A 24541-nucleotide genomic window follows, 5' to 3' on the forward strand; every position below is an offset into this window, starting at 1 on the left:
CTACCGAATGGGGAAGAGTGTGAACGGATGTGAGCGTACGTGCGTTTTTTCCACATGAAGACGGGTCCCTCACCCCTCTGACCTCCTTCGCGCCGGCGCTCGACGCGTCACGGTTTGACGTGCGCGTCCACGACAGTTTACGTGCGCGTCGCCGAGCTCACAGACTCTCCGCTGGGAAAAGATGGCAGCGTCCGTGTGCCGAGCCGGGAGTGCTGTGGGTCGGGCCCTCGCTAAAGCTCGCAGCGTAAGTCCGTCGTACCGGCTTAATCTGAGTCCAAACGCCGCTTTTTTTATCTGCGTGTACGGGCGTATTTCGCCTGGGTGTCCTGAATGACGCTGGCCAACGGTAGCCATGCTAGGCTAGGCTAGGCTAGGCTAGGCTAAGCTAGCGCTGTTCATAGGCAGCGCTGCAGCCGGTTAGCGTTAGCATGTCTCGGGAAGGTCAACATTTATGAAAGCCCTGCCATCTCAAATAATCGTCATCATTGTCATGTAACGTGTAGTAATGTTTATCTATGAACTTATTAATTTGTTTTCCTACCGAAAATATTGTCCGCCAGCATCAGATTTTAGCAAGGTCATTCCGACAGTGGTTTACATTTACAGCATTTACCAGACGCCCTTATCCAGAGCGACTTACAATCAGTAGTTGCAGGGACAGTCCCCCCTGGAGACACTCAGGGTTAAGTGTCTTGCTCAGGGACACCATGGTAGTAAGTGGGGTTAGAACCTGGGTCTTCTGGTTCAGAGCTCAGCTACTCCCACCCCAGCCTTTACCAAAAGGAAAACATCAAGTGAATTGCTCTTATGGCCCACGAAACGAATTGTGAGCAGTGAGTTATGGGCGGGTGTGTGCTTTGTCGTGTGCATGTCCAGCCCGTAATTCTGTCGCTGAGACGTGGCCAGGCGACGGTCACCTACGCCCAGAGTGTTTTGGGGGCTCCGGACGCTCGACTGACTTCCCTGGAGAACGGCCTCCGGGTTGCGACTGAAGAGACAGGCCAGCCTACGTGCACAGTAAGTCGGAAAGTTGCTGAAGGCCTGTGTTACACACGTCTTGCTGTTTGTGGTTTGTTAAACTTTGATTTTGTGACTTTGTCGCACAGGTTGGACTGTGGATTGGCTGCGGAAGCCGCTATGAGTCTGAAAAGAACAACGGCACCGGCTTTTTCCTGGAGCACATGGCATTCAAGGTGTCCGCACATCAGTTTCACTTGTCACCAAGTGTCACTTGTCACCGGTCCCCGTGTGACTCACGTGTCTGTTTTACAGGGAACAAAGAAGTACCCCCAAACTGCCCTGGAGCAAGAGGTGGAATCCATGGGGGCCCATCTGAACACGTACACCTCCCGCGAGCACACCGCGTACTACATGAAGACCCTGGCTAAAGACCTTCCCAAAGGTGAGTGGCAGGTGGCTGCTCCTGGGCCCAACGTGTGATCACGTCTCACGTGGTTGGTGTTCCGCACAGCCGTGGAGCTCCTGTCGGAGGTGGTGCAGAGCAGCTCTCTGAGCGAGGCGGACCTGGAGCAGCAGCGCGGCGTGGTGCTGAAGGAGCTTGAGGAGGTAGAGGGGAACCTGCAGGAAGTCTGCCTCGACCTGCTCTACACCACTGCCTTCCAGGGCACCCCGATGGGACAGAGTCCCCTGGGCCCGTCCAGCAATGCCAGGTATAAGAACCACCTTTACATTTTTATTTTGATATTATGTTTTATGTTTTCAATTTAATAATATGTTTAAAATTATTATTACTGTTTTATCAGATTTGTCGCCCTTGCCGGAGTTCATACTCACTCCAACCTATCTATCGATTAAAATAATGCCTTTTTGTGACCTAAACTGGGCTCGTTTTATTACAAATGAGTACAAGAAACACAAATCTAAAGTAAGCTGTATGAGCTTCATTAATGCCTGCACAAAAACCCCCAGAGTGGTAGTAGCTTAGCGGGTAACACACTCGCCTGTGACCCAGGTTCAAATCCCACTTACTACCATTGTGTCCCTGAGCAGGACGCTTAACCTTGAGTGTCTCCAGGGGGGTACTGTCCCTGTAACTACTGATTGTAAGACGCTCTGGATAAGGACGTCTGGTAAATGCTGTAAATGTAAAGTAAGCGGTGATGAACGTTGAACTACCTTGAGAGGTTAAGTATTTTGAAGTGTTTGGATGTAAATAAGCACTCGCATGTAAATTCGCAGGCAGTTGTTTATCATAATCCGCTGTGCTCAGCCAAGCAATCTAGTGATCAGAACGGTCCGTGGCCGTGTGGGATTAGAGCACGTGTCAAACTCGGCCAGGCCGCTTTATATAGATCTATTATCATGGCCCGGCGACATGGCGCACCGATGACACGAAACCACAGATCCCATAATGCAGTGTGCACCTTGCCGCCTGCGCACGGCGCCTTTCCAGCTGCTTCACGACCTAGTTGCCGTCGACCTGGAAACGGCTCCTTTAACAGATTCGGCTGTGAGGATTGCGTTCGGCGAGGCACCCGAAGCGCTGCATTGTGGGATTTGGAGTTTGCGTGTTATCAGCGCTCCACAATAATAGATCTATATAGAGTGGCCTGTGGGCCGCAAGTTTGACATTTATGCGAAGTAGCTGACAGCCACCATTCACCTGGGGCAACGTTCTCGGTAACAGCAGTCACGTTGTCGCTGTTTTCGTCCTAAGTTGTGAATTTGTTGTAACGTTGAAACAGAAGAAGGCTGTCTTTGTGCTTGGAAGTGATGTTCGGAAGATTGTGATAGTCATTGTGAGACACTGCAGCGCAGCACACGGTGAAACGTGTCCTCTGCATTTAACCATCACCCTTGGTGAGCAGTGGGCACCATGACAGGCGCCCGGGGAGCAGCTTGTGGGGACGGGACCTTCATCAAGGGGACCTTGATGGCACCTTGGCGGCTCGGGATTCGAACCGGCAACCTTCTGATTACGGGGCCGCTCCCTTAACCGGCAGCCATTTTTTAACCCAGATACAATGCTGCTGTTGTCTAGGCCCCTTTTTTTTTTGATGGACCCAGCGGGACGTGCTTGTCTCATACTGTATCATAATTTCTGTTAGTGGGGGACTGAGTTTGTGCTCTCCCCTGTTTTTTTTTTTTTTTTTTTTTTTTTGTGGTGGGGGGGCCAGTGGTGGCCTAGAGTTTAAGGAAGGGGCCCCGTGATCAGAAGGTTGCCGGTTCGAATCCCGATCTGCCAAGGTGCCATCGAGGTCCCCTTGATGAAGGTCCTGTCCCCACACGCTGCTCCCCGGGCGCCTGTCATGGTGCCCACGGCTCACCAAGGGTGGTGGTTAAATACAGAGGACACGTTTCACTGTGTCACCGTGTGCTGTGCTGCAGTGTATCACAAGTGACAATCACTTCACTTTTGTTATACTTATCGTCACATGACTAGCATTTATCTCACGTCTCGTCTTCAATATTTCATCACGAATGTTGTTGACTTAAACAACACTATACGTCAGGATGGGCAGATTTGTGAGCGATAGCCGCGATAAATAAAGTATGACTCCTGGTGGTGGGTTTGTGTCTCCAGGACGTTGACCCGTCAGGACCTGGTGGAGTACATCAGCAGCCACTTCAAGGCTCCTCGCATGGTGTTGGCAGCTGCCGGCGGTGGGTCTCGCTCTCTCGCCCACTAGCTGAAGCGTTGCAGACGCTTGGCGCCGCGTTGCGCCACCTTCTGCAATCGTCTGAGTTTCTCCTTACGTTGGCCCTGCAGGCGTGCAGCATGACGAGTTGGTGGCGCTGGCCCAGAAGCACTTCAGCGGCGTCTCGTTCGAGTACGAGGCGGACGCCGTTCCCGTCCTGGCTCCCTGCCGCTTCACCGGAAGCGAGGTACGAGTCTACCGTCCTGGGGGGGGCCCCAAGCTCCCTTCCCGACCAGGGACCCAAATCTGGATTCTGTGCACACAGATCCGTTTCCGTGACGATGCCCTGCCCCTGGCGCACGTGGCCATCGCCGTAGAAGGCCCGCCTGCTACCAGCCCTGACGTCGTGCCCCTCATGGTGGCCAACAGCATCGTTGGCAGCTACGACGTGACCTACGGCGGCGGAACGGTGAGGCCGCGCGAGCGGACCGCTAATCGGTGCCCGCGTGCGCTTGATGACCTGACCCGTCTCCCCGCAGAACCTGAGCAGCCGCCTGGCCCGCCAGGCAGCCGAACTGGGCCTGTGCCACAGCTTCCAGACCTTCCTCTCCCCGTACAGCGACACCGGCCTCCTGGGGATCTACTTTGTGACCGACAGGCACAACATCGAGGACATGATGCACTGGTCCCAGAATGCCTGGTCAGTGTCCGCGGTCCGATGGTTCCGAACTCATTACAGGCTTCCCGTGTCCGTGAACAACCTGGAAATGCCAAATTCCAGGTCTTCAAAAGTTTGGAATTCCGGAAATGTGAAATCTGACCGATTCATGAATGTGTAACATGTTTTACCGGAGCTACATACTTCGAGAAAACTACTCCTTATGTGATTACATTTTGTTAGTCGCATATAGTCGCTAACTTGGGTTCAGAAGGACTTTTCTTCCAACCACTGTCAGACTCACCGTTGACCACACACACACACTTCAAATACGTCACGGTAATTACCAACTGTACAGGTGTACCCATTGCATTTTACCCATTACTTTACCCATTGCACATGTGTAGATCTCAATTGTAATTTTTTGGCGGCTATTACCTCTGTTTCTGTCCACTTTCTGCCGTAACAAATGCAATTTCCCACTTGTGGGACTAATAAAGGTTGATCTCATCTTATTTAACTTACCAAACGTGCCAGGCAAGTGTACATTTCAAGAGATTTGGCTTGAAATGAAGAACCGTAGGTCTGGCTCAGCCCAAATGATCAAACGAAAGATGCGTGTAGAGGATGTCCGAGACGGTTCGTTCCATTCATCGGGTCCAAGCTGCCCATATTCAACGGTGACATCGTCAATCCAGTTTTGAATTCTATGGCTCCTTTTATACGCCCTTTTCTGCTCAGCGGCCAAACGTTATATTGAACATGGAAAAGTCAGGGAAATTTTAGTCCGGCTTTGGGTCGAGGTGGGAAATGTTGCTAATAGTGTCTTTGCTGGCTTTACGCAGAGAACCATGTCGCGTGGTGCTGTGAGCGCGTTGATCCCGTATCCCAGACCTACAGCTGATGATCTGTACCCAAAACTGATGGAGCCGCCCTCCCCCCCTTCAAATTTGCACATAAATTACAAAGAACGTATGGTCGTGAAAATTGGCCTTTGAGTAATTGAAAAGTGATGGGAAATAATTTTGTAAAAATGTGTGAGAACCCTGAATTTGTGGCCCAAATTCTGCGTCTCTGCACCGTTAAGCCAGTCACTCGCCCTCCTGCTCGAATGTGACGGCGGTGTCCTGGTTTTGCAGGATGAACCTGTGCACCACGGTCACAGACAGCGACGTGGCCCGAGCCAAGAATGCACTGAAGGCCAGTCTGGTGGGACAGCTGAATGGTGAGAGGCGGCCGTGTTTCGCCAGCGCGCCGATTAATCCTGAGCGAATATAGAGTACAGCGGCTAGATCCTCTCTCTCTCTCTCTCTCTCTCTCCCCCGCCAGGCACGACCCCGGTGTGTGACGACATCGGCAGGCACATTCTGCTCTACGGCCGCCGCATCCCCTTGTCTGAGTGGGACTCCAGGATCGACGTGAGTGGTTTTTTTTTTTTTTTTTTTTTTTTTTCTTCTTTCTCCCCAAGTCCTGGTTTCGTCCCGGTTTCCCAGAATGCACCGCGTCTAAAAGTTCTCTACTTTGTTCTGCCGTAGGCCGTGACCCCCAAGGTGGTGCGCGACGTCTGCAGCAAGTACATCTACGACAAGTGTCCGGCCGTGTCCGCAGTCGGTGAGTTGTCATCTGCGCGCGGGGACGTTGTAGTTATACGTTCTGGGAATGTTAATAATAATTAATCCAAACGTGCTCCGTTTTTTGTCCCCAGGTCCCGTCGAACAGCTGCCGGACTACAACAGAGTGCGCAGTGCAATGTTCTGGCTCCGGTTCTAAACCCACCGCGCTCCTCGCTCCTCCTGTTCCCTCGCTTGCTCGTATGAATGCGAGAACATGTGTCGGTTTGTCGTGTTCAGATTTGTGTTCCACCATGAATCGTCTCCTCTTGATAAAGGTTGTAAAACAGCGTCCTGGCGTCCTGGCCGTTTTCATTCGGGTGGGGGTGCGACGCGCTGAAACCAGGGCGCCGCACGAGGCTCGCCGCGTCGCGCTGTTCATCACGTGCTGTGTTTCTGTCACCGATCGTACATAACGGAAGCTCTCGCTACCAACTTCAGTAAAACGCCTCAAATATCCTGTTTGACGTTTTACTTTTTTGAAAGACATGACGAAATGTGTCCCCTGCATATTAGTGGGCAGTGTGTGGGGACGGGACCTCGGTGGCACCTCGGCACGAGTCCACTTCATTACCCGCTAGGCCCCCGCTTTTTACAATGAAGAAGTGGAAAATGGACCGTTGGTTTCATTCAGCCGTCCTCTCTGTCCCCCCTGTTGTTCGGTGTACGTGCCGTTTTTATTAGGGACTCTGTGCTTGTCGCCCGTCCATGTGTGCATGTCCTATGTGACTGGCACTATTTACACGTCCGGTTTCAACCGTCCTCTCCGCTGTGCAGGTAACAGGGAAACAAACAGGGCAGTGGTGGCCTAGCGGTTAAAGAAGCGGCCCCGTAATCAGAAGGTTGCCGGTTCGAATCCCGATCCGCCAAGGTGCCACTGAGCAAAGCACCGTCCCCACACGCTGGTCCCCGGGCGCCTGTCATGGTGCCCACTGCTCACCAAGGGTGATGGTTAAATGCAGATGGCAAATTTCACCGTGTGCACCGCGTGCTGTGCTGCTTTGTATCGCATATGACAATCACTTCACTTCTATGACATGTTCCGGCATGTTCCATATTCCTGAACACATCATTCCGTAATGAGCCGCCTGGAGGCGGGATGACGTCCTCGGCCAACGTTGCCGAGTCGTAAATATAAAAATGTGATACGCTGCTTACGTAAACGCGCCGTTTCCGGTTTACGTGGGCGGAGTCTGCGTGGCGCCGCTGAAGCACCGCGGCACTCGCACCTTCGTCCTCAAAGCTCCGTGTCAAGGGAAAATTAAATGGCCAAGTTCTCTCGTCACGTTCCGACCTGTTCCGTCACACTCGCGTGAGTCTCTCTGTCCCCAGTGGGTGCCATCTTGTCCCACGCAGCAGGAGCGACGGCGGCGTCCACCTTGGCCCCGGGGCCCGACGTGCACATGCGGCCCGCGCAGTAAGGCCATCATTAGGTAGATGAAGACGATGCCTTGATGTTCAGGGCCGGAGGAGTCCGAGGGGCTCGTCTCCGCTTCCTGTGTCCACTGGGGCCGACAGTCTTGTCCCTTCGTCCTCCTCCTCGTCGTGACCTCAGATAAACGATACGACCGCAGCCCAGAGCTGTTGTGTCTTCATCTGACTGAACATGGAATACGGTCCCAATTTGAAAGGAGAAAGTCGCATCCTGTCTTTCGTCCAGCATTACGAGTGAATTATGACCCCGGCGTCTCGCGTTATGAAAGGCAATCATGCCTTCATTTAAAGACGGAGAGTGGCTCTCATAAAGGATCTCGAGGCCCCCCTGTCCCCATTGTCCCAACGAGGACGCGGGGCGCAGGAACAGATTTGTAATTAGCGTGACTCGACTGTCTGAATGGGGGGAGGAAATGAAGAGCAATTGGACGGGGGAGAGACGGGGACGATTAGGCGGAGGCTGGGCTCGGTCGGCGGTCCTTCATAAGGCGCGGCCGCGGAGGGAAGTCGAGAAGATCCAGCTCCTCCTCGGACCGTCCGCTGCATCCGCCGGGAAATATCTGGTGAGGGAGTCTTCTTTTATACGTTATACCTTGTCACTTTATACCATTTGCACACCTTCACCCTACAAATATTAGACATAAAAGTGTAATATTTGGTCATGTTTACAATATTTGCATATTGGTTCATTATTTACTTGCAATATTCACAATAATCTGGTCTGTAACAGTCGCTAAAAGCATTTCACTGCATATCGTACCGTGTATGACTGTGTATGTGACATCAAATTTGAATAAATATTTCGACTTTTCACTGGAAGCTACATTAGGGCTTTTGGATCAAATAAATTCTGATATTGAGTTTTATGTTTAATTGGATGACGATAGGAATATTGTTTAGATTTTAATTTGATGTGTTTGTTATTTAAATGTCCTGGTTCCTTGAGAAGTGACAATGACAGTAAATGTTCCATGTCGAGCAGCCTCTGGTCGTGGCGATGACGGGTCCGTGTTCCCACCTGCTGCTGCTGCTGCTGCTGCTCCTGCTGCCCGGCCGCGCCCGCTCTCAGCCGCTGGACGGGCGGCTGGCCGCCGGCTTCCTCCGGCAGGGCAGGGGCCTGCGTCCCGCCTCGCAGGGCTCCCGCTTCGCCCTGTCCCTCGACGTGCCCACCACCATCCTGAGCGTCCTGATAGACCTGGCCAAGCACCACGACTTGAGGGCCAAGGCGGCCGCCAACGCGGAGCTGATGGCTCGTATCGGCAGGAGGAAGTAGGCGCTGGACCAGAGACTGAGGCAGGAAGTGAACGTATCTGCGCCCACAGATCTGTATGCAATTACATGTGTAGATGCCAATTTATCGTAGTGCACGTCGGTTCATTTTACTCTGTTCCTTTACTTAAAAGCGCGTGTTGGCCGACTGTAAAATAAAATGAAATATATTTGTGTCGTGTCTGTGCGCAGTGATGACGCCAGCGCCTTTTCATTCAAAAGCGGCGCCTGCCGACCGAGCGGAAGATCTCGCCGTAGAGATAAAGCGACAATGGGAAGCGGATATTGTCCCTTCTCTCGCGTGCAGCAGCCTCGTCTCGTTCTTATTTTTATGCACAATCTGACCTCTCTACCCCTCTTTTATACCACAAGACACAAATCCATTTTGCCGAGTATTGCATCCACATCAATCCAAGCCCACGGTAAATAGTGGACAGGACGAGTAGCCGAGACTTCCACCACGTTTAAGAAACATTTGAAAACTCGCTTGTATTTCAAAAGTCTAACATGCACAAAACAATATATATATTCATATAACAATTCCCCTGCATGTTCTATTCTTGACAAGTTGTGTCTTATCAGGACTCTCAGTTTTGTAACTCAATATAGAAACCGAACGAGAACTGCCGGTGTCTTCCTCTTGTAAGTCGCTTTAGATAAAAGCGTCTGCCAAGTAAAGGAAAGTAAAACAAAAAAAAAAAAGTGTCACTTGTGATACGCAGCAGCACAGCACACTGTGCACACAGTGAAATGTGTCCTCTGCATTTAACCCATCACCCTGAGTGAGCAGTGGGCGGCCATGACAGGCGCCCGGGGAGCAGTGTGTGGGGACGGTGCTTTGCTCAGTGGCACCTCAGTGGCACCTTGACGGATCGGGATTCGAACCGGCAACCTTCTGATTACGGGGCCGCTTCCTTAAAATATTGCGCAAATAACGTGCCCTGTGCGATAAATGTGAATATGTGTGCAAACGTGAGGACAGTAGACGTATGCAGCAATAATCAGGGCCCCCAGGGCCCCCTGTGTCCGCCTGGCTCCGGGTTGCCAGGTTCGCTGTTTTCACGCGGAAGCTCGGCGTGACGTGGACCTGCTCGGCGTGACGTGGACCTGCTCGGTGCGGGTAATGAGTGGGGGAATCTCGCTAATTCGCGGCAGGTGCGCGGCGCGGGAAAACGCGGCGGCGCTGCGGGACGCGGGGAGTCGTGGGTCTGCGGCGGACGGGACGCGACGCGACGCTTCATGTTAAGCCGACATGTGCAGGAGCTCCGTCGCCCGGGATGTAGCAGCTGGACGGAGACGTCGCGGACCCCCGGTGAGCGCCGCGACATTTTCAGCGACCCCTGCGTGCACTTTGACCTCCGACTTTTAATAGTTCCTGCCGCTCCCCGGTTTGCGTTAAAAGCCTCGGGCCCAGCGGGTGTCCCCACGCGTGTCTCCGGGACCCTAATGATGTGTGTGTGTGTGTGTGTGTGTGTGTCTGTGTGTAAGACAGCAGGCGTCTCTCATCGTAATGCATTTTAGCGTTTTTCTCACGCTCTCCTAATCACTTCAAATGAGTCCTTTATACACCGCAGAATATAACTTGCTGCTCTCTCTCGCTCTCTGCCTGTCTGTCTGTCTGGCTCGCTCGCTCTCTCTCTCTGCCTGTCTGTCTGGCTCGCTCGCTCTCTCTCTCTGCCTGTCTGTCTGGCTCGCTCGCTCTCTCTCTCTGCCTGTCTGTCTGGCTCGCTCGCTCTCTCTCGCTCTCTCTCGCTCTCTGCCTGTCTGGCTCGCTCGCTCTCTGCCTGTCTGTCTGGCTCGCTCGCTCACTCTCGCTCTCTGCCTGTCTGTCTGTCTGGCTCGCTCGCTCTCTCTCGCTCTCTGCCTGTCTGTCTGTCTGGCTCGCTCGCTCTCTCTCGCTCTCTGCCTGTCTGTCTGTCTGGCTCGCTCGCTCTCTCTCGCTCTCTGCCTGTCTGTCTGTCTGGCTCGCTCGCTCGCTCTCGCTCTCTGCCTGTCTGTCTGGCTCGCTCGCTCGCTCTCGCTCTCTGCCTGTCTGTCTGGCTCGCTCGCTCGCTCTCGCTCTCTGCCTGTCTGTCTGGCTCTCTGTCTGGCTCACTCGCTCTCCCTCTCTCTCGCTCTCTGCCTGTCTGTCTGTATTGGTACTCGTATTCGTTCCCGGACTCTGTATGAAGGGATGTTTTTGATGTAAATCTGTATAAAGTGTCCGCTTGCTTGCTTGATATAATCTGGTGTGGAACTCTGTGACGTGATGGGTGATAAGATGCTGACTTCAGTGATCGGGGCCATTAATTTTACACCCTGGCGCTTGGATCATGTGCTCGGCCGTTGGTTTGTCATAGTGACCTTTGACCCAGTACTGACACAACAAATAATCCCCTTCGATTCGTAAACGTTTTTCTGTGGAGAACCGGTCTCATCTGTTTTCTGGGATTTTTATTATAATTTTTTTTGTCTGAAGCAGGAAACGTGATCGCGCGGGAGCAGCGGAAACGCTGTTGCTCAATAACGACGTGGCCGCGCGAACACGCTGCACTTGCACTGGGTCAAAGGTGAGCGAGAGAGGGAGTGGCGTGGGGAGCGGGCGAGACAGAAAAGCGGGGCGTCAGGGCGGAGCCGCGGACTCGCCCGGACGCAGGGATCCTGAGAACAGGTATCCGGAGCTCGACGGCACGCAGGGGTCGCTGGGCCTGGACTGTTAAAGTGTGTGTGTGTGTGTGTGTGTGTGTGTGTGGGGTAAGGAACCGCGGCAGGACGTTGACTCGCTTCTCTCTGAACCCCCAGAGCTCTTCAGCTGGATGACGATGGACTACGCCAAGAAGTCTCTCAGCATGCTGACGCCCACGTCCCTTTCAAAGTAAGATCGCCCGTTCTAGACCGGGGGCCGGGTGTGGTTCTAGACCGGGGGCGGGGTGTGTGTGTGTGTGTGTGTGTGTGTGTGTGTTTTTAAGAGTCTCTCCTGTGTGTGTGTGTTTGGTTCTAAACCGGGGGCCGTGTGTGTGTGTGTTTGGTTCTAGGCCGTGTGTGTGTGTGTGTTTTTAAGAGTCTCTCCTGTGTGTGTGTGTGTGTGTTTGGTTCTAGACTGGGGGCCGGGTGTGTGTGTGTGTGTGTGTGTGTGTGTGTGTGTGTTTTAAGAGTCTCTCCTGTGTGTGTGTGTGTGTGTGTGTGTGTGTGTGTTTTAAGAGTCTCTCCTGTGTGTGTGTGTGTGTGTGTGTGTGTGTTTTAAGAGTCTCTCCTGTGTGTGTGTGTGTGTGTGTGTGTGTGTTTTAAGAGTCTCTCCTGTGTGTGTGTGTGTGTGTGTGTGTGTGTTTGGTTCTAGACTGGGGGCCGGGTGTGTGTGTGTGTGTTTTTAAGAGTCTCTCCTGTGTGTGTGTGTGTGTTTGGTTCTAGACCGGGGGCCGGGTGTGGTTCTAGACCGGGGGCCGGGTGTGGTTCTAGACCGGGGCCGGGGTGTGTGTGTGTGTGTGTGTGTGTTTTTAAGAGTCTCTCCTGTGTGTGTGTGTTTGGTTCTAAACCGGGGGCCGTGTGTGTGTTTGTGTGTGTGTTTGGTTCTAGACCGGGGGGGCAGTGTGTGTGTGTTTGGTTCTAGGCCGTGTGTGTGTGTGTGTGTGTGTGTGTGTGTGTGTGTGTGTGTTTTTAAGAGTCTCTCCTGTGTGTGTGTGTGTGTTTGGTTCTAGACTGGGGGCCGGGTGTGTGTGTGTGTTTTTAAGAGTCTCTCCTGTGTGTGTGTGTTTGGCAGGTGTGTGACTGCCAGCGTCTCGGCCAGCGCTTCCATGACCCAGCAGCTGTTGGGCGTGACTCCGCGCATGAGGCCGTTCCGGGTCGGGAACGCCGACCGCACCATCAAGAAGGGCATAATGGCCGACAGCCTCCGCGACCTCCTGAACAAGGTGGGTGTGGCGTTTTCGGCCCGGCGGTGACGTGAGGGACGCGGGTGGACGACTGTGCTGTTTGTTCCTGTGGTCAGGTGATGGACGGGCTGCATGTGTCCTGCGTCAGTGCCCTGGTCCTGGATGAAGACGGGACGGGGGTGGACACCGAAGAGTTCTTCCAGACCCTGAAGGACAACACCATCCTGATCGTGCTGGAGAAGGGACAGAAGTGGACACCGCTGGAGGTCAGTGTGCGACAGGGACAGTCCCCCCCTGGAGACACTCAGGGTTTATCAGCTTTTGTGAATGATCTTTTTTGCAATTTTCTCTTTTAATTTAAAATCCCTTTTAATTTAAAGTCCCTTTACGCATTGGAGGACGTTGAAATTTTGGAACCCGCAGAACCGCGCATTTCTAGATCTTGTGTGTTCGTCCCCTGCATCCAGACGAACATCGTAGTGCCGCAGCGCCCCGACCGGCAGCCGGCGCGCAGGAAGGACGTGGCCAAGCTGACCTTCGACCTGTACAAGAACCACCCCCAGGAGTTTATTGGCTGCCTGAATGTGAAGGCCACGCTTTATGGGATCTACTCCGTGTCCTACGACCTTCGCTGCTACGAGGCCAAGAGGATGATCAAGTAAGCGTGTCATTATTATTATTATCATTTATTTTATGTAATTTGATCGTGAAGTGGAGCGCGTCACGTTAAAGTCCGTTAAAACCCCCCTCAGGGAGGCGCTCCGGTGGACCCTGTTCACCATGCAGACCACGGGCCACGTCCTGGTGGGGACCTCGTGCTACATGCAGAAGCTGCTGGACGAGGAGGAGGCGGCGGCGGCGGAGCGCCACCTGAAGGCCCCGGCGGACCGACACCTGCCCGGCCTGCTGTGGGGCAGGAGCAGCTTTTGACTGGACTTTAGAGGAAAGGGCGTGGCGGAGTGTGGGGGCGGGGTCACCCCTCTTCTGGATCTGTTACCGTGCTGCTGCTGCTGCTGACATGCATGAAAAGCACTTATTAGTATTATTATTATTATTATTATTTAGAATGTTTGAGTGCGTGTCCATTCCGAGTATTTTCTGCTACTGTCCGCACTCGCGTTCCTGTACGTTCCAGCGTCACCTCTTCTGTGTTATTCTACTTCCGTATTTTTATGTTGGGCAATAAAGGACTCGTTATGGAACCTCCATCTTCCTGCGGCGGCTTTTCTGCTGCTCTGACTGGCCTGTCCGAAGCTGGGTTTTAATGACCGGGAGAACGCCGGGCGGCTTTTAGGGGAATTTCACCCCCTCGGTCCCGGCTGGAGACGGGAAAACCATGAAATGTACAACTGTTACGGGTTCAGGAGGAACTTTTATAAATTCTCCTGTTTAAAGTAACAAACTCTAATGGTTATGATTCATGCTTCATTCCTGAAATAAGAAAAGATGAATATGTAGAACCCTGATTATCCAACCTTGCGTTCTCCTGCTTGGAGTCGGTATTATGAACGCGTTAGTAAACTGTTGCTGTAAAGGATGAATATGAAACTGTCGGGTTGCTATGCGGCGACGGGAATCCAAATTCCCGGTCCGGTTTAAGGAATGAGAAATCCCTGCGGCAGCGGGATGAAGGTCGTGCAGCAACCTTCCTGACCCCATGCGCAGGATTAACCCCCTGACCCCGCATGAACGAGGGCGACTGGGCCGGATCAGAGCTTTAGGTCAGGCCCCGTACAGGTGAGTTCACAGGAGGGAGGCGGAGCTTTAGGCTTTTAGCTAATTGCTTGTTCTCCTTTCATCCGACTTTGATTTCACGCTGGGAAGAGAAGATCCAGCCGTTCAGGTCATCAGTACGGAACGTCGAGAAGATAAACAATGTTTGAAAGGGGGAGGAGCCTGTAGGCCTGATTGACAGCTCTCACACACCCCACTTCCACTTTCCTCCTCCTGTCAATACGTCACATAATAAGAGAAGCGCGGCTGAAATAAAAACCGATGTGTCCATGTCGTGTGGTCCATTCCTGATTCTTTTGTAGTCTTTGCGCCTGCATGACATGTAACTCCACACCAACACAGGGACAGTGGTGGCCTCATAATGGGAAGGTTGCTGGTTCAAATCGCGAACCACCAAGGTGCCACGAGGTCCCCTTGATGAAGGTACCATCCCCACATACAGCTCACCGGGCGCCCACTGCTCACCAAGGGTGACGTTAAATACAGAGGACACGTTTCACTGTGTGCGGTGTTTCACTTCACGTTCACTTCAGAATCAGAATCGTATTTATTGGCCAAGTAAGTGCAAGCACATACAAGGAATTTGATTCCGGTAGATGGTGTCTTGCAAGTACAATGTAGGAAAAAAAAAATTTTCCCTTTCGAGAAGGGAGGCAGAGTTCAGAGTGTTTGAGATGATCTCGCCCACATTCAGGGAGATGTTCCTTCCGTCCTGTAGGCCATCAGTGCTGATGATCCATCACGCTGTCAGCAGTGTGGATAGTTTTCCTTCTGGAGCTTGTTTATTATTTGTGCGTGTGTATGTATGTATGTGTGTGGTGTGTAGTGTGTGTGTGTGTAAGTGATGTGTGTGGTGTGTGTATGTGTGTGGTGTGTCTGTTTGTGTGTGTGAGGTGTGTGTGTGTGTGGTGTGTGTAGTGTAGTGTGTAAGTGGTGAGTGTGTGTGGTGTGTGTGTGTGCGTTTGTGTGGTGTGTCTGTTTGTGTGTGTGTGGTGTGTATGTGTGTGTGTGTGGTGTGTGTGTGAATGATGTGTATGTGTGTGTGTGGTGTGTGTGTGTGTGGTGTGTATGTGTGTGTGTGTGTGTGTGGTGTGTGTAGTGTAGTGTGTAAGTGGTGAGTGTGTGTGGTGTGTGTGTGTGCGCGTTTGTGTGGTGTGTCTGTTTGTGTGTGTGTGGTGTGTATGTGTGTGTGTGAGGTCTGTGTGCGTGTGTGTGGTGTGTATGTTTGTGTGTGTGTGTGGTGTGTGTGTTGTGTGTGTTGTTGTGGTGTGTGGTTTGTGTGGTGTGTGTGTGTGTGTGTGGTGTGCGTTTGTGTGGTGTGTCTGTTTGTGTGTGTGGTGGTGTGTATGTGTGTGTGTGGTGTGTCTGTTTGTGTGTGTGTGAGGTGTGTGTGTGGTGGTGTGTATGTGTGTGGTGTGTTTGTTTGTGTGTGTGAGGTGTGTGTGTGTGGTGTGTGTAGTGTAGTGTGTAAGTGGTGAGAGTGTGTGTGTGTGTGTGTGCGTTTGTGTGGTGTGTCTGTTTGTGTGTGTGGTGTGTATTGTGTTGTGTGTGGTGTGTGTGTGAGTGTATGTGTTGTGTGGGTGTATGTTTTGTGTGGTGTGTGTGTATGTTGTGTGTGGTGTGTGTGTGTGGTGTGTGTGTGTGGTGTGTGGGTGAGTGTGTGTGGTGTGTGTGTGTGCGCGTTTGTGTGGTGTGTCTGTTTGTGTGTGTGGTGTGTATGTGTGTGTGTGAGGTGTGTGTGCGTGTGTGTGGTGTGTATGTGTGTGTGTGTGTGTAAAATGCCTCTCTCTCTTCTTCCTGCTGCTTCTGTTCCTGATCGATTGCCGACCGTCAAGGGCGTTGGGACGTGAGTCGGTCCCCTCCAGCGTGTGTGAGGAGACCCCCGTCCTCCAGACACGTCCACCCTTGAGGAGTCTCCGATGACCTTGCACGCAGCGCGTAGCTCCTCCCCCTGCGCTGCGAGGCCCCGCCCTCCCCCGCAGCCCGCAGACGGAGCGTCTCCAGCGTCCGCGACGCAGCCGCCGCGCCGATCGGGAGGAACGAAGGGAAGAACCGCCATGCGTGCAGGACATTAAATTATTACAATATTATTTATAATATTACTATAAAGCGGTAAAGTTTGGAGCTGGTCGCAGCCCGCGGGGGGTGAGGGGGCAGCGGACACCTGCAGGAGGATGTAGCGGCACCGGAGGAGGTGGGTAGAGGGAGAGAGATCTTCAACATATTCCTCTCATGTCCTTCACCACCACATGGATTTTCTCTCCTCGTCTGATGTTGGCTTAGAAACTGTGTGTGTGTGTGTGTGTGTGTGTGTGTGTGTGTGAGTGTGTCCTGGGTTCCTTCGAGAGATGCTCCATTGAGGGTGACCAGGAAAACAGCCTTCCGCAGGAGTGCTGAGACGCTGTGTGTGTTGTTCCTCATGGGAACGCCGGGAATATTCCCTGGAGAAGGAGCAGCAGGTGCGGCAGGCGGGTGGGGAGAGGGGGCGGGGTTTTCTGGGTTCTGCCGGGACCGAGACGGGACTGTCACCCCCCCTGGCTTCTATCTGCTCCTCTGTCTTCCGCCTCCCTCCTATCTAAGATATTCCTGTAAAAGTGCAGTTTAATTATTCATGCAGCTCAACAGCAGGACAATGCGAACCTCCATCGGCACCAGCGGTCCTGCGCGGCGTGGTGGCTTGGTGACATGCTTCATGCTCCGGCCCAGGTGGCGACAGCAGAACTTCAGGACCCATATCTATGGATCATGTGATGCTCCACCATCAACTGGAGTTTGTGTGTAAAATGGTTCAGTGGAGCTCACTGTATTCACCATCATCGTGATATCAGCTTATTCTTCATATTGCACCTTCACTGTTTTTATCGGCTAATGCAGGGTTCACCGTGAAGGTTGTGTGTGTGTGTGTGTGTGTGTACGGTCGTTCGCATCTGGTGCTGCAGACGTGTAAAGTGGCTTCAGTAAGACAGACGGCATGTGCTGTGGTTGTGCACGAGTGTGTGATGGAGTGGGACGCCGTGAGAGAGGGTGAGTGATTTACGGGCGTGGGACAGCGGACCCGAAGCCAGAGCAGCTCCATCTTTAATGTGCCGAAGCTCAGAAGTGCAATCTCCGGGGCTCCAAACACACGTTTAACTGGGGAGCTCGATACGGGAACAGCATGTATCTTCTAAATTCAGATTTATTTAAAAAAAAAAAATCACAAAAGTTCACCTCACTTGAGCCTTTTAAACCTCCAGAAACTAAACCCAGGTCATCAAATCTGAGCCGTCCTGGCAAATATTACGACACATGGGCCGAAAAATAAGTTCTTCTTTTGTCTGGTATAAATTGTAATGTTGAAACCAGATCAGACCAGCCACAGTTTCATCAGTATCTGTCAGGAAATGAAGTTGGTTGATGTTGGACGGGTTGTATCTGGGTAGCTCGATGTTGGACGGGTTGTATCAGAGTATCTTGATGTTGGACGGGTTGTATCAGAGTATCTTGATGTTGGACGGGTTGTATCTGGGTAGCTCGATGTTGGACGGGTTGTATCTGGGTAGCTCGATGTTGGACGGGTTGTATCTGGGTAGCTTGATATTGGACGTGTTGTATCTGGGTAGCTCGATGTTGGACGGGTTGTATCTGGGTAGCTCGATGTTGGACGGGTTGTATCAGAGTATCATGATGTTGGACGGGTTGTATCTGGGTAGCTCGATCTTGGATGGGTTGTATCTGGGTAGCTCGATGTTGGACGGGTTGTATCTGGGTAGCTCGATCTTGGACGGGTTGTATCTGGGTAGCTCGATGTTGGACGGGTTGTATCTGGGTAGCTTGATGTTGGACGGGTTGTATCAGAGTATCATGATGTTGGACGGGTTGTATCTGGGTAGCTCGATGTTGGACGGGTTGTATCTGGGTAGCTCGATGTTGGATGGGTTGTATCTGGGTAGCTTGATGTTGGATGGGTTGTATCTGGGTAGCTCGATGTTGGACGGGTTGTATCTGGGTAGCTCGATGTTGGACGGGTTGTATCTGGGTAGCTTGATGTTGGATGGGTTGTATCTGGGTAGCTCGATGTTGGACGGGTTGTATCTGGGTAGCTTGATGTTGGATGGGTTGTATCTGGGTAGCTTGATGTTGGACGGGTTGTATCTGGGTAGCTCGATCTTGGATGGGTTGTATCTGGGTAGCTCGATGTTGGACGGGTTGTATCTGGGTAGCTCGATCTTGGACGGGTTGTATCTGGGTAGCTCGATGTTGGACGGGTTGTATCTGGGTAGCTTGATGTTGGACGGGTTGTATCAGAGTATCATGATGTTGGACGGGTTGTATCTGGGTAGCTCGATGTTGGACGGGTTGTATCTGGGTAGCAAGCAAGTGAGTTCAGGTCAGTACTGCACATGTGAACAAAGGACGTCGTTCATGCTATTTTCTACACCAATAAAAACTTCATCTTCGTTAGAGGCCTGGTCTCAGGAGATCCGGAGAGGTCAGGAGTCAACATTGGCTGCAGCTATGATGAGATATTGAGTTATCGGGCCTTCATCAATGGATTCCAGTACATCCATTAATGGACAATAGATGCTGTCCATCCTGGACAATGACTGCACCCTCTGCCCTGCGCAATCGATGGACTCAGGGGAGTCGTATACGGTGCAAGAGTGGAAGCGGACTGTCCTTCAGACCATTTGGGTATTTAACTACGATGGCAGGACAATATTGGTCGTTGGGCGTGGCGCTGGCCCTCCCATGAATGACAAGACTGTTGATCAGTACATTGTCCTGAAAAGTTCCTGCATGTGCCGTGATGCCGATGAAAGCCATGCAGGCGTGCAGATTGATTAGAGAAGGTAAATGGAGAGAGGCAGAATTGAATGTAATTATTAGTTATTAAGTGTGATAGGCAGCGGCAGTATAATGAGAGTATGAAATTAGTGCAGGTTCTGCTGAGAAACGTAACGTTAGTCGCGTGGCTCCTATTCAGACGAGCATTAATCCGGCCGATAGATCTCCTTCTGCTCTTTATTATTACTTGTTAGGATGGAGGGACGTTTTTTTCCGTCCTTACCTGTGTAATTGGGGGCGAGCTTGGAAGAAAAGGTCCTTCCCGGCTCCAGCCGTTCGCCGCAGGCGCCCTGACACTTACAGGTAAAGAATGACCATAATAAGCAATTAAAGGTCAGGACAGGCCGTCTCCGTGCCTGAGATAGGGAGTTGTGATCCGGCCCCGTTCCGCCGCGAGTCTCTCGGGGGGGTCGGAAGTGATTAAAGCCGATTACCTGAGGGCCCGGAGCTCCCCGGCGAGCTAATTAGCACCTGGGCTGCTCAACAGCGAACGTAATACGCCGCTGTGCGGAAAACCAAACGCGCGGCACTGAGCCCAGAGGTCAGATGAAGGTCAAGTCCAATCGCCTCGCAGTGGCGTGATGTGAAATGGACAGCTTATCTCGCCCGACTCATCTCGACTCCATCACTGTCACCGGGGGAACGGCGGCACGGCGGTCCGGCCAGTCACCGAGGCGCGGGGGGGGTATCAGGCTTCAAGAGAGGAAAAACAAACACAGCCTCATTCTGTCCGTCCCTCCATCCCCGGAGTGCGGTGTTTACCTGTCCCTCCCTCCCTCCGCCTTCTCTCTTTTTCCTCCCTCGTTCACACACTGCCCCGGCAGTGCCGTGGGATTCCTGAAGCTCATCAATAATGGAGGCGAGTGTCACCAGGCACTGAAGTTGTCCCCGCTACTGATGTCCTTTTTATTGTCTGTGTGTGTGTGTGTGTGTCATTCTGATCATGAACGGTGGCAGCTGGAAATCAGGAGTCACCGCACACACACCGTCAATGTCACTTGCGCTCGCACGCTTCCTTCACTGCCGTCCTGTTTTCGTCACCTTTCGTACCGCGCCGCAACCGAGTCGTCACTTCTCCCGACGTGGTGACATTCTGAAGGACCCTGCACTCCGCTGGCAGCATCCGCCAGCATCTCTCCACTCATTACTACCTACTGCAGCACCGTTGCTATGGGAACAACAACACCAGACAGCGGCTCGGTGGGGTGTGTGTGTGTGTGTGTGTGTGTGTGTGTGTTTTCAACACGCTGCCTTTTGTTACATGCTTGAGGAACTCAGAGAGTAAAGCAATTATGATTCTGACATCGTTTTCTAAAGACAATAGTCTGAGGCCGCGCTGTTCCTCAGCGTTCCTCTCTTATCGCCGGTTAACCGGGACCCCCCACGTACACACTGCGGCGGTCCCCGTCACGTCAGCCACTGTCCCTTTTCATTTCGTCACATTAAAGCTCAATCCTGCGCATTAGTAACAGGTCTGCGTCCTGGATCCCGTGCAGAGGGACCCTTGACCCTCGTCCTTTCTAATGGCTTGGAAGGGCTGTAATGTGGCGCTCTGGACTGATCTGCAATGGAAAATGAGTCTTCTGTCATCATGCTTTGTTGCATCCTCCAGGGAAATGCACAAGAAAACAAATGATTGATACGCTTGGATTGCTAAAGGTCCCCTGACATGAAAATGTGACTTTGTGAGCTTATTTAACATTAATACGAGGTCCCCCAGCCTGTCTGCGGTCCTGCGGTGGCTAGAAATGGCGGTCGTGTAAAGAGTGTTTTGGTCGTTCTGCTTCACCGTTCAGAGAGCGGCAGCTCAGACGGTCGGATCTGGAATTTGTCCTCTTATGACGTCATAAGGGGAAAGGTTACCTCCCGTTTCTCATGCTTTTTCCGGCCCCGCCCCTATAACATCATCTCATTTTTTTTTTTTCTGGAAAAACACAACACGACTTCCTGTCTGCGCCAATTATTGTGGTTGGTGATGACGCTCAACTTCTATTGGCTGCTCTCCTCCTTGTCCCGCCTCTCTCCTCCTCATTAGCATTTAAAGCTACAGACGGTGAGACGGCACGTCCTGGGAAATCTCATTGTGGGACTGGATCAAAGTGGCTGTAATTCTGCACCAAGAGACTTCAGATACAGAATTAGGGGACCAACAAGACCGATATAAAAGTAAAAAAATTTATGTCAGGGTACCTTTAACTAACAAATTATAACAGATCCTTACAATAGTAAGAGAAGGACTCTTTTACATTTTTTGCCACGTTAACCCCTGAAAAGCCTGTGAGGAAGGAAAGTTGGGTCACCTCAGGGTCTTTTCAGGGGAGTGCTTATGTCCTTCTGACACGAGCCTGTAAGATTCCACTGCCAGCGTCTGTTGGCGATTAGTGGCACGATGCCTGAATAAACGCAACCCGTCCCACCCACTCTGAGCCAGCCAATAACGCTCATTAATTTGGAAGGTGCGCGGTTGGACGAGGACAACCTGTCTCCTGTTGGGAGGGGGTGACAGCTGATGACAGTAACGCTGTCTGACTAGAATCAGGGGACGGTCCCTGCCCGGACGGAGCAGCTGCGGGTCTGACAGCATGGACGGTCTCTGGACAGGTACCCAGCAGAGAGCTCTGGATGATGGACAGGTCAGGTGGAAAGGAACAATCAAAACAATGTGGAGTGCTTGCGACGGCGATCCGGAGACGTGGAAGTGCCCGTAATGTTAATGACCTAGTAAACATCTGTCTGCTTCTTCTCTCCACAGGACTGTCCTTGACTGTCCCAGCTCTCTGACTGGTAGGAAGGAAATGGACACACACCTGCACGGGGGCCAGCGGTCCTGCCAGTGCGTGAGGTAAAGCACCGCAGGAGGGTGTCGTCATGGAGACGGTCAGCGATGGTACAGGGACAGTGGCCAGCTTCGGGACCCTGGAGAGCCAAGGTGGCTCCTCCTCCTCACCCCCAGGCTGGTACATGCCTTACCCAATCAGCTTCCAGGTGTCCATGACCAGCTTCCTGATGCTGGAGCTGGTGCTGGGCTTCAGCAGCAACCTCACCGTCCTGGTGCTCTACTGCTCCCAGTCCAACCTGGTGGACTCGGTCAGCAACATGGTGACGGTGAACCTGCACATCCTGGACATTGTTGTGTGCGTCTTCTGCCTGCCCCTGACGGTGGTCATCGTCCTACTGCCCCCAGGTCGCGACCTGGCCCTCATCTGCTGCTTTCACGAGGCCTGCGTGACCTTCGCCAGCATTTCCACAGCCATCAACGTCCTGGTCATCAGCATGGATCGTTACGACATCTCCGTACGGCCAGCCAACCGGCTGCTCACGCCGCGCTACGCGGGGCTGCTGCTGGCCGCTGTGTGGGCGGTGTCACTGGCAGTCTTCTTCATCCCCTTCATCGAGGTGGACTTCTTCTCTTCGGAGTCGGAGGCCGAGGCGCCTGGTGACGCACAGTCACCATCGTGGCGGAACCGGACGTTGCTGTGCGTCGGGGGACAAGGCTACCACATAGGGCTCGGCATGTACTACCACCTCCTGCTGCAGGTGCCCATCTTCTTCGCCACGGTGCTCGTCATGCTCTTCACGTACTCGCGGATCCTGCGCGCCCTGAACATTCGCATCGGCTCTCACATGAGGAAGACCCAGCGCCGCGGGGGCCTGGGCTGCAGGGGGCGCCGTGGGAGGAAGAGGAAGGGCGAGCTGGCCGAGATCGAGGGAACGGACCGCGCCAGACACCTGTCCCACCCTCCCCTAATATCCTCGCCCACCCCGACGGCGACATCCCCACCGCCCCTGTCCACAGCGCCCCTGGTGGGCACCGACAGCGCTGCGTCTCCCGCCCCGGCCTCCGTGGGCGTCCAGGCCTCCGTCTCCGCCATCATCGCCCTGAGAAGGGCGGTGAAGCGCCACCGCGACCGGCGGGAGCGCCAGCGGCGCGTCTTCAAGATGTCCCTGCTCATCATCTCCACCTTCCTGGGCTGCTGGGCCCCCATCTCCGTCACCAACGTCCTGATTCTGAGCCTGGGCCCCAGCGACACCCTGGTGCGGCTCCGCCTCTGCTTCCTGGTCATGGCCTACGGAACCACCATCTCCCACCCGCTGCTGTACGCCTTCACCCGGCAGAAGCTGCGCCGCGTGCTCCGGGCCAAGGTGAAGAAGCGGGTGGTGTCCCTCCTGCAAGTGGACCCCTCGCCCGGCGGCACGGTGATCCACAACTCGTGGGTGGAGCCCCGCAAGGGCCGCAAGCTGAGGCTGGAGGGGAGCGACGCCACCGACCGCTGCCTGACCGAGCCGCTCTGAGGCCCGGAGCTTCCAGGACGGGCGGGGCCCCCGCCGCCGCCGACATTTACTTCCGACTGCAGACCGATCCGCCAATCAGGAGCCGGGGCGCCCCACGCCGGAGCTGCCTAAAGGGCAAGAGTTCCGAAAAAACGGGGTTCAGCAGGTTCGCGAACACTAGCACAGCAATACGGTGTTTCACCCGAGGCAGCGGCCTCCGTCATGTGTTCATGAATGTAAATCTTCCACTCGTGTGTAACATAGCTTCTACCAAACCTTTCCTGAGCGTCGTCCGATAGAGTACCCCCCTGTACGAAGCGTGTCCCGTGTCCACGAAGACGTCCACTAGTCCTGAGGCTACCAGGAGACGCCTCTTTCTTTTTCCACCCTGCGAGCACCAGCAACCTCGAACCCGTCCGACCCGCCCCTCCACACAGCGGCTGTGTGGTCTCACAACAAGTCGATGTTTACACAGACGGTCCGTCCTACAGCTTCTCCCGTACAGGACGAAGGATCCAATCTCTGGAAAGCCGCAACGTTGAAAAGCGACTGATGCCTTAATTCTTCTCAGCGGGTACCCAAGGTGCTGACTGTGTTCCGAACGTTCTGCCTGTACGGTTCGGGACGGAATGTTGCCGGTTTTGCGAAATTTCCATTTAATGGGTCTCGAGGCTTTACTGCACGACTGAGCGGATGACTGGATGGGTTGGAAAACGGATGGATGTACATAGTCCCAGATTCAGGGTCAGGTTTAAACGCTAATTATAACCACCGTACAATCCTTTTCAGTGCATTGCTTCATGTGCAATATTGACTTACCTCATTCACACATTGTCTATTTTAAGTATATATATATATCTATATATATTACAGACACACGTGAAAGTTAGTTCATGAACACACCAAGTGAAATGTTCCAATAATCCCATCACTTCACCACGAAACGCTCAGAGAGAGAACACCTACAGATTATTTTTCTAACGTCTCCTGGGAATTGAATATTGTCTTACCACGTTCAGAGCTATTATTATGTGTGTTTTATGGACAAATCTTCCTGCTAGGGTAAGGTAGAGGAGCGATGTAACGTAGGCCGGGCTCCTGCGGAGGCGTGGTGTTGTCTAATAGGTTTATCACACGACGTGTTTGTGTCCAGACAATTGCACATCCGATGTCCATGCACTGCATGTACACATAATGTTGTAATTATGTGCCGTTTTCTTGTATGTGCAGTACGTCCGTTCCAATAAATTTGGCCGTTGGTGCAGGTGTTTTGTTGTCCCAGCTCCTCCT

The 24541-nt window shown here is 53.0% G+C and overlaps 3 protein-coding genes across 7 annotated transcripts; all 3 read left to right on the top strand.

Annotated features, from left to right (window-relative positions):
* Positions 1-96: 96 nt before the first annotated feature.
* LOC114801320 (cytochrome b-c1 complex subunit 1, mitochondrial-like) lies at positions 97-6329 on the top strand. Its single transcript, XM_028999448.1, has 13 exons — positions 97-244; positions 877-1017; positions 1107-1193; positions 1273-1402; positions 1472-1670; positions 3545-3624; positions 3731-3846; positions 3925-4068; positions 4139-4299; positions 5397-5482; positions 5587-5675; positions 5793-5868; positions 5963-6329. The coding sequence occupies exons 1-13, from the start codon at positions 182-184 to the stop codon at positions 6025-6027; spliced, it is 1437 nt and encodes a 478-aa protein (XP_028855281.1). The 5' UTR covers positions 97-181; the 3' UTR covers positions 6028-6329.
* A 3192-nt stretch (positions 6330-9521) lies between these two features.
* On the top strand, positions 9522-13624 carry LOC114800956 (cell death activator CIDE-3-like). Of its 4 annotated transcripts, XM_028998888.1 has the most exons (7): positions 9523-9882; positions 11029-11220; positions 11352-11424; positions 12307-12457; positions 12535-12684; positions 12886-13076; positions 13171-13624. In XM_028998888.1, the coding sequence occupies exons 3-7, from the start codon at positions 11366-11368 to the stop codon at positions 13346-13348; spliced, it is 729 nt and encodes a 242-aa protein (XP_028854721.1). In that variant the 5' UTR covers positions 9523-9882; positions 11029-11220; positions 11352-11365; the 3' UTR covers positions 13349-13624. The 4 variants fall into 4 exon arrangements, with proteins under 4 accessions (XP_028854719.1, XP_028854721.1, XP_028854720.1 ...); XM_028998886.1 differs by lacking the exon at positions 11029-11220 and having other exon boundaries at positions 9522-9882; XM_028998887.1 differs by lacking the exon at positions 9523-9882 and having other exon boundaries at positions 10679-11220.
* Positions 13625-16154: 2530 nt separating this feature from the next.
* Positions 16155-24519, top strand: LOC114800875 (G-protein coupled receptor 22-like). Of its 2 annotated transcripts, none has more exons than XM_028998727.1 (2): positions 16155-16346; positions 21732-24519. In XM_028998727.1, exon 2 carries the CDS (start codon positions 21848-21850, stop codon positions 23270-23272), a length of 1425 nt encoding a protein of 474 aa, XP_028854560.1. In that variant the 5' UTR covers positions 16155-16346; positions 21732-21847; the 3' UTR covers positions 23273-24519. The 2 variants fall into 2 exon arrangements, with proteins under 2 accessions (XP_028854560.1, XP_028854561.1); XM_028998728.1 differs by lacking the exon at positions 16155-16346 and adding an exon at positions 19891-20179.
* The last annotated feature ends 22 nt before the right edge of the window (positions 24520-24541 follow it).

This window comes from Denticeps clupeoides, chromosome 12, assembly GCF_900700375.1.
Source record: "Denticeps clupeoides chromosome 12, fDenClu1.1, whole genome shotgun sequence".
Taxonomy (NCBI): Eukaryota; Metazoa; Chordata; class Actinopteri; order Clupeiformes; family Denticipitidae; genus Denticeps; species Denticeps clupeoides.